This window comes from Anas acuta, chromosome 6 (assembly GCF_963932015.1).
Source record: "Anas acuta chromosome 6, bAnaAcu1.1, whole genome shotgun sequence".
Taxonomy (NCBI): Eukaryota; Metazoa; Chordata; class Aves; order Anseriformes; family Anatidae; genus Anas; species Anas acuta.
This window is the reverse complement of record NC_088984.1, coordinates 11,304,667-11,323,136: the sequence shown is the minus strand read 5'-3', so window position 1 is coordinate 11,323,136 and position 18,470 is coordinate 11,304,667. Positions and strand designations below refer to the sequence as shown.

Genomic DNA, 18,470 nt, shown 5'->3' with positions numbered 1-18,470 from the left:
CTCTCCAACACTGTGACATGCTATGTTATTACAACAGGATGAGAAAGAAAAGGAAATGAAGCTTAAAATAATTTAGTCTTCTCTAGCTGGGATTAATTTCTGTGGTTAGCATGCAAATATGACCTAAATCCAACTTGTACTTAGAATTTCCTGGGTGATATGTGACTATGTGGAAAATGCTGCTGTTTGCACACAACTCCAGGAGGATATTTATTGTGCAAGAATGAAGACATGAGAATGCTGATGAAAATCTGCGATTCATTTATCAAATACTGACCTGAAATGAATATTAAGAAAAACCTCTTTTATATGCAAACGTTTAATCTGATCGAGGTTAATCATCACTTTTCTTCCTGAGGACTGACAAACTGTGTATGTACTATGCACTATAAGATACAATCTTCCATCTCCCATTCTCAAAAAATGCTTGTTTTGTCAATGGTTGCTCTGGGAACACGAGGAATGGAAAATTAATCTTTTCTTATTATTTTACTCACCTGTGAGACTATCCATAAAGCCTATTTTGTCTGCCCACCTGCTGATCACTCGAGTAATATCTGCTTTACACGGACCAAGTACTTCCATTCTCTCAACAAGACAAACTCGAAGTATAATTGATTTCTCCATTGGATTTTTTAATGAATATCTATTGCAACTATAGTTGCTAAAGTACTCACTGATGTTTGTGTTCCAACAAATATAAATCTGTTCATTTACTATCCAACTTTACAACCAGCTATTAGCTAGGGGAAAGCCACATGAAAGAAAAACATCAACATCCGTGCATTTAAAGATGTTAGAATCCAAACTTGCAGCCTGATCTGAGAATGTTCTCTCATATTCTTTTGCAACTCACAGAAGCCAAACACTCTGTCCTGCAGCAAGCAGGCACAAGATCTGAGCCTTCTTTAAAAGCAGTGTGATTACATCCTGTACATCAAACTCTAACTAAACTATATGCTGAACCAAAACAAAATTTAAAGTGCTGTTTTGCTGTGACTGTAGCATAATCAAAAATATGCATTATGTTAACAAAAATTAATATCCCCAGGCCTGGCATATGGACACAGATTTACATCAAAACTTACATTTAAAATTTAGATTTAAAGCTAGGATTTAACTTCTCACGGAAACGAGCATATATATGATGGATAAAAAAATGAGTTATGTGTTATGATCCGTGCCCAGATCCATGGTTACCAAGGAGTAATTTCTTAATAATTGGATTAATGCCAACAAAGATACTACTACTTAGCAGTCAAAAGAATGATTTACTTATACATATAAATATTCCAGATGGCCACTTGGGAGTAACCTGAATTTAAATTAAAGGAACAAATTGGAATTCTTTTAAGAAATTTTGAAAATGTGTACACTCATAGATGTCATATTTTCAGACTTAGTGACAACTAAGTGTTCCCACAAAAAGCAACATAAACTTTCTGAGGTGCTATAGGAAATTCCATCCACTTCACACTACGTTGAGACATGGACCAAGGAGCCCAGGGCTTCATACACTAAGGACTTGCTTTAAATCACAAGGCAGGCAGAATTCCCACTGGAAGCCAGGGAAAGTAAAGTTGTTTTACACTTGGCAGGCTTGAGCCTCAATTCATCACTGCACTTGGATAAAAAAAAAAAAAACCTAAATCCCACGTATTAAATAGAACACTACCTAAGAGCATTAATGAATATGTATCAAGGAAAAGAGTTTCAGTTTTTTTTTTTAATGATTCTAAATATAACTTTTTAAGTAAGTTTTTAAAAAATCCAGGAACAAATTTTTGTTTCAGAAACAATTAAAACTGTTCAGTGACAACACCGTAATTATGTATGAAGCTTTTTAGAAATTCCCAAATTGAAAGTAAGGTTAAGAGAAACTGAGCACTTCATTAAGGCTATACCACACACTCAGCGGAGGTGCATTACTGGAAGGACTCCTGTGAAGTTAAACGCACGACCGGCAGCTGGAACCAGGGGAAGGCTTTTCCCACCCATCCCACCAGAAGTCACAAGAAACACAAATCAAATCACAGCAAAGCTGAACCAACCAACAGAGGGCAGCTGACTCCCAGCTATAGGAAATTCTTATTTGTGAAAAAAAAAAAAAAAACACACACCAAACTTGCCATCAATTAAAGCCAAATTGATATCAAATCTTATGCAAATTGATATGGAATCTGTAATGCCAGGACTAGATACCAATATCCCCCTGAAATCTCAAAGTTTTTCTGGTGAAACTGACACATACACTTTAAATTTATAAAGATAACATTTGAGAAAAAGGGAGATAACACGAAAATATTCAAATCAGATGACTCCTCTGAAACATGCAACTCAAAATCCTTCTATTAAAACTGTTAATATTTTTTAGAACTTCTCAAACTAGCTACCTCTTCATCTCTGCTCTACAAAAAACAAAAATTTAAAAAAAAAATAAAAATTGAAGTTTTCATACTTTCATGTTAACTCATATGGGGGAAAAAAAAAAAAAAAAAAAAAAAAAACAGTTTTTAAAGGCATTCCAGTTACAACCTTAATTAAGGGAAAAATGCTACAATAACCCACCAACAAATAAACTAAACTAAAAATCACCCAATGGCAACACTAATACAAAACAATAAAACTGGTTGTTCTGTTATTCTAACAACATGTGGGTCGATACTTAAACCAAATTAATTCTGTGTTAGAACATAAATAACCATTTTAAGCAAGCATACTTTTTAAATTATTAAAGTGCAACTAATATCTGTTTACTGTGAAACCACAAATCAGTCTCATCCCTTTTAAAACTAATCCGTAACTCTAACAAACACATAGACCATATTTGCCATCAAACTCTAATCAATGCTAGGTAAACTTTATTAGGTGCACTAACGTTTAATTATCTTTGGTTGTGAGTTTGAATTCCAAAGCTAATCTGGAACATCTGATACGCTGTTGTGTGTGTGTGCCACATCTGTTAGCGAGCATGAGGATTCACAAAATGTTCCCTTCATAAAATAATGCATGTTTCCTGGTTAAGTCACAATATGGGAAACAGCTGACTCAAAAATAATATAAATTATATAAAGGATTAAAAGCCCTCATAACTTTTAATTAAGCAATATATCACAACGACTACAAAGGACTGCTGATTTATGCACTCCTCAAGTAAGAAGCAGTAAATAAAGTTAGACAGGATAGCATATACGTCTTATTGGAGCAGAAGAATCTGTCCATTCACAGTTCATTAATACATAAAAATCCACTTGTCCTCAGTTTTTCTGTGGGTGGCTATAGCTCTCAGCGCACTTATTTGTATTAGTAAGACTTGTCAAGATCTATAGCAAACGAGGAAGGATTAGCTGAATCTGGACATGATCTGTACATAAACCATGGAGCCCTGACAGCTAGGTTCTTCCCCTAGGACCTGGGGTGCTGCTGGGAGCTAAGGACGCACCTGCAGACTTTGTTTTCATTTAATTGTGCTTTACCACAGAAGAAAAGCAAGCAGAAAGAATAGGAAAAGCTAAAATCCTTCACTGGGACTGGAAGCGTATGCACTCCCTAGCTTACACAAGCTACATATCGCACTCTTCCACAGAGCCGTATTTGCTGCTGCTTTCTTAGTGTGCCCATTGCAACAGGCATCTCAGGAGGCAGGGACAGCCCTACACAGCTCTACGATAAACACATTTTCTCCTTTCTTTCCCCCAAACCAACTGGTATGTGACCAGAATGAATTTCAACTCTTGGAAGATATCCCTTGCAAATACCAGACCTCCCTGACATGGGGGTTGTATCTGCAATCACTCAGAAAGCTGTAATTGGGCCTTGAAATCCGAAACCACAAAGTGGCTCATATTCCCGCTATCAGCCTGGTAATGCTGATGATCCTGATGCTGTCACCTAAAAAAGATGCAAGATTCATGTATTCAGCTTGCAGTTCAAATGCACACGTCTAGCTGGTGGGAAGCCGAGCACAATCCTTGCAGTCATGTGAGGAGACATCAGGAGGCATACAGAAGGTCGTTCTCACTTTTATGCTGTTGTCTTAGAGGAGGAAACCAATTAAGCAACATAAAAAGAAAATAAAATCCATTCCTGAATCTATCAATCAGCCACCTTACATAAAACAAAGCAAACCGAACAAATGATATGGGTATAATTTCTGGGAAATGGCCACAAGAAATGTCTGCATCAGAAAAATTATTAACACTTGTTAAGTATTAATCAATGATAACTGCTGTACACGGAACAACACAGATATATTTAACACTTAAAAAGGCAAGACTGGGGTTATTTTAAGGATCGTAATGCAAGAAGTGTTTCAGCATTGCTGAGCTTCTTAGTAACTCTGACAGATGATAACATAACATATATCTTCTTGTCCATTCTCCCTGTTTGAACAGCAACTTCATTTCAAATCATTTCCTCTTATTCATAAAAGTCAGAAAATGCAAAAATCATAGACTTTGTGAAGACATAGGAATTTTCTGCTCTGAAATCTAAAATATATTCATAGCATACAGGCGTGTCAGACCATCTTTAAGAAATCCCATCCCTCTAAGAAGAAAATCAAACAACTGAATTTAGTAGACTTCAAACCAGGGCAACACAGAATTTGCTATACATTGAGAAGAAAATTCAGTCCTTCTAAGAGATGGTGCTGCCCACTTGAAAACTGAAAAAGTAACTGAAATCCTAATCAATAATCAAGCTGGAGATGCACCCACAGCAAGCACAGATCTCAGTGTGGGGGTCCATATGATACCCATTCAGACTTGGATTTGGCTGACCAAAGGATATGTGACACACTCTGCCCTGCAGTGAGGAAACTCACTTATTCACCCCAATTTTCCCAGCATCAGAGCTGGGGCAGACAGCTGTGATGTCCTTTCTTACAGCTTTCTTACATAGAGTAGCCTTGCACTGGCTTCTGACAGTAGTGGATAGCTAAATCAAGCTAAAACCATCACCAGCTTAACCCAATTGTCCAACCCAACCCAATCCCCACTTCGTTCCATCTGGGTGCTCTGCACTGTGGTTGCACACACACCTCCTCAGACCCAACACAGAGCTGGGCTGCCTCCTGCTTTATCTACTCCTGTCTAATGCCAAGATCTTGTTGAGCTCCTTCTTCAAAAAGTTTTGAAATCATTATATGCCGTGTTCTATAGAACTATAAATTATTGCAATTAATTTCATTACTTGACTTGGAATCTATTTCAAAAGAAATTTCCATATTCATGTCTTCTATTATAGCAAACATTGTTTTGCAATCAACAAAATAATATTTTAGAAACCAATTTTGTACACACCGAAATTATAAGAGTGTAGAGTAAAAGAAAACACATTAACATCTTCATTTAACTTGCCAAAAGCAAGAGAAGTGACACCTCTCTCTGCAATTCACTGTTTCTGAAGACTAAGTAATGTGGTAAAATACATGATGCCAAATAGCTGTGTTTTTCACCTCTTCTACCATAGGAAATGGTGAAGGTGGACCAACATGTTTTATTCTGAATATTCTCGTGTTTATTCAAATCAGAGCAAAACCTTATTTTAACTGTTATGCAGTATTTCCCTTCCAGAATGATTGTGAACCTACAGCTGAGGACAAATTCTACCACAAAACTTTCTGGAAAAGAAATAGAAAACACTCGAAAAGTAGGAAGAGGTGGTGGTGGTGGGGAGAACGAGATTAAATCTGCTGCCAAGGAACAACTGAGGCATCAATCCTCTGTGTTCTTCTGCTCCTAAGACAAAGACAAGCAAGAGTAAGTTCAGTCTCAGTGTTAGACGCTGTCACGCTGATTTATGACACACAGCACTCGCTGGTCCTCCAACATGACATATTGTCCACAAGAGATTCAGTACAAACCAAACTTCTTTCCTTAAAAAATATTGCCTAAACCAATTTAATTTCAGTTCCTTAGGTGAAACGCTAATACTTTGCCCACTGGGCAACCCAACCTCCTAAGGCTGATTTTCCATTTAATTCTATCTCCTCTGTACAAAAGTAAATAGGACAAAGCACTTTTAGCGTAACTCCTGTCTTTCACAGCATTTGCAGTATGTTATCACATTAAACAATTACTATTTTCTCCAACAACAAATGTAGGAACTCTGCACTTCAATCAGAAATAATTATGAGTAAATTTTCAGTTCAAGAGGTGCAAATGTATCATTTTCTTCTACGGCAAAATGTCCTGCTTTGATCCACATTTCATGAAGAAGGTGGTAGGGACTGTAGTAGACAGAAAAATGCAGTTTAGTCAGTTAGCACAAGGGTGTTAATTTTTGTGGATTCAGAGCAATTCTGAGAATTAGACTGACATAGCGTGATATTTAATTTAGAAAGTGCACATATTCTCACAATTACAGAAAACAGCATTACAGCATCTATTAATATGTATTATCATTACAGAGGAGTGTGAAAGAGCTATCAGAATATGTAGTAAAGTGAAAAATACTTCCCAGGAAGTTGTCAAATGGCTCCATTTTACAAGGATGAAGCTTTTTGTGAATGGCAATTGGGACAATATGCTTATATGACTTTGTATTTACGAGAAAACTTGTATGAGAAATAAAAATAAAATATGGATAGCTATTGAAACCAGATGAAAAACTGATATATGTTGGGAAATACTGTACATGCTACAGGTTATTAACCTGAAGGACAACATGGGAAATGGCTCTATTTCCTTTAGCAAAGGAAGCAGTACTGCTTCACATGGTAGGCTTTTCAGACACTGTCTTCAGGATGATGAGATAGCACTCAGGCTGTACAGAACTGGCTTGCTACTTTTGGCCCATTTAATGAACTGCATTACAGCTAAGTATTAAAACTCCCAGTCACAGACAGAAAAGTGTAAGGAAACCATGAAGTTTTCACTATTTTTTGAGACTGAAAATTCTCCCACATGATTGTACCAGGCAAAAAATAGTAATTTTTATGATACTGTAAGAATGCCCTGGAACCAGAGGACAAACATTTTCTATAGTGTAATTCCTTCCTTTAACTCTGAGTGGAAGGAAACCTGATCTTCTGAAGGTAAAACCGAGAGTAAGGACAGAACTTTGTTTCCAGAAATTAAGTTGCACATAAAGCAAATGAGCATTGATAGAGCTAAAGGAAAATATAGGTCAGCTATGTCCCTGTGTGCCAACAGAAAGGGATCTCCCACAGCTGGTGGTACAGCAGCCTGTGACAGGGCTCAAGAATAAACTACTGGCATCCATTTATGAGTGCCTTCCAAAAAGTACGGTGCCTTTCTGACAATCAGCTATCTATATTATAAAAGAAGTAATTTATGCAGGAGCTATTTATAGATAATATAGTATCAATTATATTCTTGAAGACTGATTTCTGACACTAAAATGCAAGGGATATCCACCCAGGAACTGGATGTGAGCTAATTCTTTGACAGCAATGAAAGAATGCTGGGTTCAGACTTAACTTCTAACACAGGAATCTAACAGTTTTGAAAATGCTTCATGCACACACACACATAGATAAATACATGTTTATGTATACATAGATAAACACATGTTTATGTATGCATAAAAGATATATTTATGCAAGAGAAAAATGCACCTATTACAACAAAATAAAACACAAAACCAAAAACTTATAGTCAGACATTCAAAATTAAGAGAAAAAAATACTACTGTAATATTTCACAGTCAGATAGGAGACACAAAAATAAACCAAAGAGGTTGCAAATATTTTCTGTCAGCAGGTAAGTACTGGAATATAACTTGAAGGAAGAAAAACAGGAGAAATATAGTAGTGCTATATGTTGCTTCTTCAGAAACTTTATTGTATGCAAAATTATTGCTCTGTCTGAGAGCAGTTACCTACCTAAGTGAAAATGGACCTTGTTTCATTACAGTGTCTTGTGATAAGACATGCTACATTGCTCTTCCTTAGGCAGAGTTCTTCTGACAGTCTAAAGCTTGCAAGCTACGAATCAGGGCATTTTTGGATCATGGAAACTTAGCTTGCAAAACGCGAGCCAAAAATTGCCTTGAGAAACCACTATGAATGTAAATCAAACCTTAGTCTGCATGCTGCTGTGTTGCTTATTTATAATTTTTTTTGAGGAAGTGTAAGAAGCACTGGAAACATCTTAACAAACGGTCTTTCTTGAACAAACATTTACTAACATTGCAGATTAGAAAATGGGAAAGATCACATACATGACCCCATGCTCAGGTTTGGCTCCAAAAGATAGTGACTTCTACAGTTAGCATCAGGGTTCAAACCCATCCAATCTTGCACATTCCAATGGCGAGTTTTCAAAGCTTATAATTTTGTAATATTTTTTACTTTTGAAATTTGACACATTTTTGCTAATCAAAAAAAACAAAAAAAATCCTTTTCCCTTGGAAGTGTGAGTTGAACTAAACCAGTAATTTTCTATGAAAAGTTTACCAGAAAATCATACATCTCACACTTGTTTTTGAGAGGTCTGAGCTATAAAGATACCACTGTCCTCCTTTTCTTTATTAAACTTGTGCATTCAATTTCAGGAAAAGTACTTTCATTTGTAATGTGCAGCTGTCTGTATTTCTCATATTCTAGAGTGAAAACTGGAAAATTTCATCAAGAACAAAAAAAATCTTAATTTTAAATAAAGCAGTAAGCTTAAATTTCGAATACATGTTTCCTGCTATGCCTGCCTTAACAAAGGCCCTTAATCCTTTAAAAATGTTTGCTTAAATACATACAATATATACAAAAGCAATAAACCATTTGCTATGATATTTGTCCTTTAGCAGGAGCAGGTAAGAGCAAGAAGGGGAGGCAGGAAAAGGAGGGAAAATCTTGACAAGAATATATATTAGAGCAATCAATAGAAAGATAATCCTTGGAATTCGTGAGTCTTTAAAAGAAAATGCATTTTCTTGTAGTAATCCTAAATACCTATAAAAGAATATTCAAGCAATAAACTCCCCATAACTCATATTTAACCTTTAGTCATGTAGAACTACATATTAAATAGCTTAGCAACTGCATGCTGTGTAAGTGCATTCAAATAACAGCAGAAATAGAAAAATGTAAATGCTACAACTCTTTTAACATGCAATGCACAGCCAAGAACATCTGCCAGCTGACCCTATAATCCAATCGGCTGTTCAGAAGCAATCATAGCCTTAGATAAGAGCTCAACAACTTCTACATGCAATGCCCATTTTCTTTAAAAGATTTAACAAAATACAGTTAACTAACTCTTAAACAATTTTCAAACACTTAGAGGTACAAGACAAAAGTAATTCAACATATCACATGGATTTGCATTAGAATACTGTCATCTTTTCCCCCAAATATTGTAATTCACTATCTAATTTCATGGGACAATAATACAGAACAAGCTGAAAGCTAAAGTGACCGTGATAGCTCAGAGTTTACTTCTCACATCTACCGCACCAGAGAAACTGTATAGAATGAGAAGGTCTACAGGCAGAATGGGCTTAAGACAGCTGAAAGAGTGGTTTCAAGATCCTCTTGTTATCAGGCAGAGGCACCTCCAGCCAGGGGTGCAGCCCTCAGATCCTAGGCAGCTCCCCCACCCCATTTTGCACAGGGATTGCAGGAACAGCTCCAGTGTCTGGCTCCAGGCAGGCACCCAGGGCTCCAATGGCATGTTGTTAGCACCAGCTGAATTTCCTGCCAGAAGAGCCAAAAAAACTCCACGGAATTAGGAGCGTAAACCCCATGGAATATAATGCAGGAACAGGATGTCTCATTATCTCAGTATAAAATTAAATTTATGCTAAAAAGTTCTGTTCTAAATACAAAAGCGAACTGCACTGCCATGACTGAACTGCTTCTAGGAGGACAGTGTGCTGTAAAAAGGTTTTTCTGAATCAATAATTGTTATATTAATCAATAAATTGTTTTGATCATACAAATTGCTCTTCTCTCTAAAGCAGTAGCCTTGCTGTATTGTATCTGTATTGGCAGGGATCTGGAAATGGTGGGAAATTGTAAGAGAGAACTGCTGGAATACTGTTTCAAGTTACGCTCTGTACTTAAATTCATGTCAATTTTCTGAAAGGCATTGGGAAAAAAAAATGGACTTAAAAGGGTTTGACAAGAAGCCTAGAAAACACCTTTCAAAAGAAGAGAGTTAAAAAATTATTTGGCTTAATGAGAAAAAGACACACACTGACCAAGGGTGTTAGTTATAAGATAATGGAAAATGGAGGGTTCTCCAAAGTAACTGATTAAGCAATAATAAGATTCAAGCTCAGAAACAATAATTTTAAAACAATAACTCAAATACTGGAGGAAATAATAAAAGAAATCTACTGGCACCTAGAGGAGGTTTAGTCTTGATTTTAAGTTGTCTAAAGTCTTTATCAAAGCATAAAACACAATATAGCATTGTCACCAGCAAAAGATAAAGAAAATCATGCACCAAGGTGACTTAGCTTTCTCATGCCTCATACCACAGAAAAGCAAGTATTGTATTTCAGATATTTAACCCAGACTATGGGATTATGTAAAAATACTTAGGAACTCACAAATTAGTATATACAGAATTATGGAGAGTTTTGCTGTAGGACTTAAACACTGCCCACCCCGGAGGAAAAAGAAGACACTGCCTTGCCCTGGATTAAAAATATGTGTCCAGCTTTGTTAAACATCAGAGCAATCAGCTAACCCGGTTCGCCATCTGAACAGACAACTTTTCCGTGCTGCAATGTACCTAAGGATTTCAGCATTTCTAAATCAGTGCTGGAAGTCAAAGTCCAGTGGGTGCAGAGCAAGACTCGTTCCTAACTGCACAAAGGATTAAGAAGTATATGGGGAGCCAAAAAATACAAACACACACACATGCGTGCATAAATATATAGACATACTTATAGATCAAGCCGTGTGTTCCTGGTAAAGGAGCAAAAAGCACCAGCCACATTTATATTAATACCAGCCATAACGCCGATAAAGCTTACAGAGACACAATTTCCAAGTTTAAACAATTTCTTTCCTCCAGTATCTTCCAAAAGGGTATTGGAATTAGCAAATCTAATGTGTGTGGGAATAGACAACACTTTATAGCAATGTTTCCTTTTAATAGAAGTAGTCTGCTGTGTCTGTGGGTAAAAATCCCGGTATCTTTTCATTACAAAGGAGCTTATTGTTACCTAACAACTTACTGTGGGATTTCATTCTGCTTCTCTGGCGATCTCTCTGATCTATTAAGGAAAGCACTGAGGTATGGACAACATACACTTTATTGCAGTTTTATATTTTCTTAGTCCTTGCTTCTTCTGTTAGTCTACTGCCTATGAATTTCAAACAGTAATAAGAAAAAAAAAAAGTATTTAACTAGCTTCTCACAAGAAAAATAATAAACTGTGAGGAAAATTAAGCAAGTTGAGAATCAGGTGGTAGAAGTGGTGCTGCCTCCCGGGACACGACTGCTGCTGCAGCGATTGCACAGTAAACAGGATCCAGCAGCTCTAGCACCTGTGAGCCACTATACAAATACATCTTTGTAGGAAGACTGTTAATGGCCTACTACACAAATTGTACAACATATTATATATATACACACTCACATATTCATAATATACATCAAGTCCCTTCGGCATGACAGTTTCTGTCCTATTAATTAATTTTCATAGTTGAATTTGAAAGAGCGGGCCAAACTAATAGTACTTCATCAGTGTTAATTAGCATTAAGAATTAATCAGTATGTGTAAGAAATCTCTATTAGTTTTGTAGAAATGCATACAGCATTAAATGTCATTTAAATAGATGTTGATTTTTTTTAAGAGCAGCAGTTTAGAGATTATTTTCCTCTAATGGGACACTTTGATATTGAATATACAGAGGTTAATGTTGAAGGAAACTTGTGCTGTGTCTAAGGGAAATGTTGCCAAAAATAGTAATATATACTTAACAAATGTTTCTGCAGCTACCATAGTCTCAGAAAGAATTAAAGATTTTTTAAATGTCTGTGACATCTCAGTTCTCTGATGTTTATACACTACCCAGGTGGGATTATTTGTCCAGGGCTTCCTGTGCTATGGTAGATAAAAACTGTCTTTATATAAGAAATGAGGTGTTTCATGTCAAATTCTGCTGTAACATGAGCATCTTCCCCTCAGTCCTCAAGAAGTTCTAGGAGTATCTACAAAACCCAAAACAAAGAAGGGTCCCTGAGATAACTCCTGTTTGTAATTTCTTCACCAGCTCAGTACTTTACAATCTTCGTTAAAACTACAGTAAGCACATTCTCAACAGAGATTTCTGTTGGCTATTTAACGCCACTCACCTGATTCTTGAGATCCAGTTTGGGGCAGGGGCGACCTCCATTGTAGGGCTTCTCCTTAAGCCATTTGGATCGGACTTTCACACCTGTTCCACAGGAAGAGCTGCAAGGGGTCCAGGTGGACCAATCACTTAATTTGCAATCAAATGGACAAGGAACCGTGCAAGATTCTTCAATGAAACCTAAACCAAAAAATTAAGAGAGAGGTTTTAATCACCACAGCTTGTGAACTCTGATGATATAATGTCTCTGAAGTCTGTGTAATCAACCCAACATGAGAACTTCTTAAAGAGAAGAAATTTGGCAGACTGTCAACGCTTTCCCAATGCAAGATAATGGTTTTATTTGTAACAAACAGCAGTGACTAAAACTAATTTCTTCGTTTAGTCCAATTATTATTAATTTGGATGACCACAATAAAACTGATTGATATGAAGGATGTACATTGGCAAAAAGTATCTGTTGTGAAGTGGGCAATGGACAACAGGTGGTAATTATCCTTCCTATGAGAATCTGTCCATAATATATTCTGGAGAACTAAGTGTACTGCCTGATTTTGTGATCCTACTGTGTTATTTTGTCTGCCTATATGGTCACCCTGGGCAGGGAGTCGGAGCAGACATCTTCCCAGCAGACATCCCACGGCCAGTGGACTTACCAGGGCTGTACTCCTGGCAGCTTCACCAAGATGCACAAGGTACGTGTCTGTAGCCTGCCAGCTGCATCCATCTGGGATTTGTTCTTGGGAGAAGGGAGGAAACACACCTCCCTATTTTTTCTGGTAGTTCTCTTCATATATCTTTGCAACCATTTTGACTATTCTGCATTTCATAAACGGCATATGAAAACTTTGCTTTCACCTTCACCTGATTTGACATAAAAGTGCTCCCAGGATCACTTAAAGTCAGAATACCAAATACCTTACTGCACTAAAACCCTATAGGGTTTGTTAGGACAAAACCAGGTCTCCTCCACACAGACACAGCCCCACAGCTGGTTTAGGAGCTCCTGAGCATCCCTGCTCACCACGCTGCATTCATTCTCCTCCAGTTTCTATTATCTGGTTGTCATGTCTGTACATACTATTTTGATTTAAACAAAAAAGAGATTTCATGTTCAACCATGAAAGTCAGTGGCTGCTAAGATCAGCCCTTATTACAGAAGGCTTAGTCCCTCTGACAGCTCTAGTAATTATGGTCATGGAAATAACAGAATTTCATCCATGCTGTATTTCTGACATTTCTCATTTTTATGTCCTTTCTTTTTGTTTGGTTTTCAGCCCACTAACTCCCTATGTATTCCTTACCTGCAGAATACCAAATTAACTGATTTAACTACACTTTTAAGAAGGATTTCTCCCCTCTCTATCAAGATGACAGTCACAACAGCAGGGGGAAACAGAAATATACACAAGAAATAAAAAAAAGTAGAAGCAGCTTCCCTCCACAATGTCTGGACAAGAGCCCTGAACACCCAGGAAACACTGAAGCCAAGGCAGGGAGATTAGTCTTGCCTGGCAGCTGGATTTACCGGCTCTGCCATGTCCAAACCTGCTGCTGACTTTAAACCAGGACCGTATTACATCCAGAGCATCAATCCGCAGCAGCAGCATGCTGCCTCCCTCCTGGTCTTCATTATCAAGAAAGCTTTCAGACTTATTTAGACATCTCCCATCCAGAAAACATCCCCCTCCCAGGAGTACAAGAAATACTGACATTGTTTTTGCAAACACTGCCTTAAAAAAAAAAAAAAAAAAAAAAAAGAAACAAGAGTAGTTCCCTCCTTCAGTTCAATGATGCTCTATTTCTTCTTTCTTTTGCTTCGTGCTGGTACTCTGTTCCCTCTTCCTTTGCACAGCCACCCTGTTAGTCTGACAGCTGCGATCGTTTCTGCACAGCAGTTCCTGCTGGAGCTCTTTCCTAAAGCTGCACAGCTGTCCCTGTACAGTGTGCTCTGCTTCACTTTGCTACCTCTTATCTCTGTGAGTTGCGTTGCCTTTTCATTTGTGGCTTCAAAGCCACTGGCATTAGGCATCTTAATTATTTCCTACCAAACCCATTACAGTGGTGATCACATATCTGAGATAACTCAACTCTGCATGTTTTGTATTCTCATTGAGCTGACATTATACCCACGCACGCACATATACAAATATTTCCAAAATATGCTCCCTTTTTTTCCCAAAATGAAACTCCCCAATTTCCCACCAACATTCTATTCCACCCGCTTAGGTTGCCACTCAGAGCAGTTCATAAGACGTTATGATAAGTAAAAGAAATTTTCTCATAATAGATTTATGAGAGGCATTTCTTAGGCAGTACTCTAAAGAGTTCTCTTCCACCACTGTATGAAATATCATTTTTCCTTGGGCTGTGTGACAGCCTAGGTAATTAACTCTCAACAGAAACAAAGAAAGTGCCTTGTTTTAAAGGAGGATTAGACAGAGGGGTTATCAACTTATCAGTGAAGGCAAAATGGGCTAAGCCTTTTGGCAGTTCAAAATCTACCTCTGTAATAAAAGAAATATAATAAAAAACAGAAAAGTATGAAAGAGAAAGGAAAAGTATAATAAACAAAACTAAAGAAATCTTTTCTACTTCATTGCAGCAAAGTACTGTGGGGATCCCTCAAACCACAGGATTTCTAAAGACTTCCTGGTGCTAAGAGGCCAGCTTATTCCTTTTTGAGTTTCCTCACCCATATTTATAAATTATATTAAGTATAAATAAATAATATCCAGCTAATAGAGCATTACATTACCTTACTGCCCAAAAGAAACAAAATTTCCATATTCGACAGTGCTAAAGAATCAAAATGGGAATATAACCTTCTTTTAAGCTCTTCTCACAAGCCATCGTTATATCTTCTATTAACCACTTGAGGTCAATCCACTGCTGAGATTCCCATGATCAAAGATTTCATTCAATAAAATAAATTCCTGCAAAAATCTTTCTGTGATGAATCTTCTCTGCTCAGATATACAATGTCTTTACAGATATCTTTTTACAAGAAACTACTAAATAATGTTGCACTCAGCTCATCTCCAACCCTTTCATTACTTTGTATCTCCGTAGGAACCCAGCAATGGCTTGCCAATGTCAAGGGGCTGAAAAGAGTTGAGTTTGGATACATACGGTAAACCTAGATTTGCACTTTTTGCACTGGGGTGGTGCATAACACAAGAGAGAAAAAAAAATAATATATATATATATTATTAAAACCAGCTACTAATAACAAATTCTACATTCAGGCTATTAACGGTAGAAGTGACAGTAAAACACAGTTACAGACCAAAACCAGAGAAATATTTTGACTGTAACAGAACACGAATAAAGGAAAGAGCATGCATATATTTCTGAGTCACTGTCACTCAGCCTGGGGAGATTAACTCATGGTTGAGCTTACTCATATGGTTTTGTCAGTCATCTTTAAGCACCTCACTCATCCATTGCCTTCCCCATTTTTCTCTCATCTGTAGAACCCAAGATGAAAGATTTCTTGAGTTTCCAAGACCTATGGAAAAAGACATAGGCACTCGCAAACCCTGCCCAGCCTGTTTTCCACGTTCTCTCTTCTTTTGAAGCTTGCTTCCACTTTATTTATTCCTCAAAAGCTCAAATACCATTACATTAAAGCTCATTTAATTTAGAAACTACATATGAGAGCCTTTGCACTGTCTGAATCATGCTCCTGCATGTCACTGAGCTTGAGAGCTTGAGCACAGGTGTCACAGGAGGTAGTGACAGAAACTCCAATGCATGGGAAATTGTAAGTAGGCACTTCGAAACATGCTGCTGGGAATAGTCCTGAATTGACAGGAAAAAATGAACTGGTTGATCAAATAATTTTTTTTTTTTTTTTTAATGTTTAAGTGCTATTGTTTTAGTATTGATACATTGCCAAGATAATAGGACGACCAAATGCATTTACCTAGGCTGCCAAGCTCATTTTATTATTATTTATTCATTAAGAACAATGTGCTTGTTGCTCTACAAGCCACAAATGGAGTCTCTTCCCTAAAGTGTCCATAATAAACAAAGTACCCGCAGAATACACAGGATGTACCGGGGAGGCACAAGATGTAACAACTATTATTCTTGTCTCATTTTTTTCTCTGCAACCCAAAAGCGATGAAGCAGGACAAGGCAGATGAATAAAGCAATGATGACAGTTTGGTAGGTGTTGGAAGTGCAGGTTCGAATGCATGGTGTAGAAACTGCTCTTGTCTCATTTTTGCTGTGCAACCCAAAAGAGCCAAGGAGGTGGCTGAATGATGGTCTGTGGGATGTCAGCAGCGCAGGGGGATGGATTTGTGCAGTAGCACAATGTTGTTCCCATCTACCCAAACCTACTCGAACAACACACGTCACACCAGGCACAGCCAGTAAGGGTCTGCAGCATCCATCTGTGTCCCCCTCCGCACTCACAACCGGATTGTGGTGGGAGAAGTAGGCAATTAGGAGGTTTACAGGCTAATGTGAGACGCTGACATCCACTTGATTGTTGCACTTCCAAATGATAAATTTGCCGAGGGTATAAGGTCTGTGTGCAGCGTTAAACAAAAGTGCCAAAAGGATTCCAAGAGGCAGACTTAAAAGTGATTGGAAAATAAACAACATTCCTCCGGCAGCTTTGGAAACAGATGCACTTCTAATTGAATTGGCTTTAAACTCATTTGTATCCTCTCTAGCATATTTCATCATTTCAATTAACAAACTTCTAGTAGTTCTACCCTTGTTAGTAAACCTTGAGGTGCTTCATAAAATTCAAGGTCATTACTAAGAGAGGGACAATTCTGCATCACCGCTACTGCCGCTAGTAATAACACAAGTAATTTCCCTTGGAGTCTCTAGGATAAAAGAGATCATCCTTCTACAAGCATGAGAGAAGCAAAGTGGACAGTGACACAGGAGAAATGTTTCTAATTACACAGACCAAAGGTAGAGGGAAAAAAAAAAAAAAAAAAAAAAAAGAATCATTTTGCTATTTGGTAACCGGCTGTGAAATATGTAGAATAAGACCAGTAAATCCACACAGAGCTGAAAGTCTAATAGCTAGAGACTTCATTAGCGAGATCTGGTGGACCATGGCACTCAGCGGGCCAGATTCTGCTCTGCTAAAGCTTTGGGATCAAACACAGAGCAAGATGGTGTTTTAATTCAGGTTAAAACTCTGCATCGAGCAGCTGAGATGGGATCTGCCAGCTGACCACGGCACCACAACCGTGCCCCAGACAGGGCAGCCTGTGGTTCATGAGCTGCAAGAGGAGCAACTCATCCCAAGCAGTCCTGGTCCAAACATTTAAACCTTGCTCCAAGGTCAAACGTTATTAACTGAAGGAAACTAAGCAGAATAAATCTGGGATTCTTAAAGTTTCTAACAACTTCAGTTGCATCTGAAAAAGATGTAATATTGCCAGAATAAATGTTTAATCTTTTTTTTTTTTTTTATTTCTAATATGTGAGGATTTGAGAGATTTTATGCATTATTAGTTTGCTAGCTGGGAAATTTAAGAGATAATCTAATGAATTCATTCATTAAACATACAATGAAAAAACAGCAGAAATAACTTCTGCATCAAATATTTTACAAAGCTTGAATAATGGACCACCTTAGCATATTTATTCCCACTGGCTCTTCCCAACAAAAAGGCACATGCTCTCGTTATCTTGTAGGAGACTGATTATAGATTCTAAATAGACCAGAGAGGAACTGTAAAGAATGCTGTTAAGTTTAATTCATCGTTATTGTTATTGAAATTCATCCAAAGGTTGGTTTTATTGTTCAATTTCACAGCCTCTATAAATCCTGACAAGGCGGTCGGGTTGATGCTGACTTTGCATTATGATTCCTAATTTACTTTGATTTTGCATTTTCTTAAAAAATTTGCAAGCTTACACCTTGTCCTGACTTAAATACAAGCTGTGTTAGTTGCTATATTTAATCTGTTAACAAAATAAGGAAACTTCCATTAATTAGCACATTCCTCACAGCATATTGCAAACCAAACCAAGAACTCTTCCAGAGAAGAGAGACTCGTCTGCTGCCTTCTGAGTGCAAATAAACAGGACCTCACAGTGTAATTCATCTCGCGGGGAACTTCCGACACAGACGGGCAGAAATTCACTGTACAAATCTGTCTGGGCTCCAGATCACAAAAGGAGTCCTGGAAATGATCCCTGCTCCTCCCGCAGCAGC

At 37.6% G+C, this 18,470-nt stretch overlaps 1 protein-coding gene across 6 annotated transcripts in view; it reads right to left on the bottom strand.

Moving 5' to 3' along the window:
* Positions 1-18,470, bottom strand: part of THSD7B (thrombospondin type 1 domain containing 7B) — a 321,145-nt gene that overhangs the window by 64,703 nt on the left and 237,972 nt on the right. For all 6 annotated transcript variants that reach the window (XM_068687381.1, XM_068687382.1, XM_068687384.1 and 3 more), the window contains exon 16: positions 12,276-12,454. In XM_068687381.1, coding sequence (XP_068543482.1) covers positions 12,276-12,454 — 179 coding nt within the window. The remainder of the gene's footprint in view (positions 1-12,275; positions 12,455-18,470) is intronic.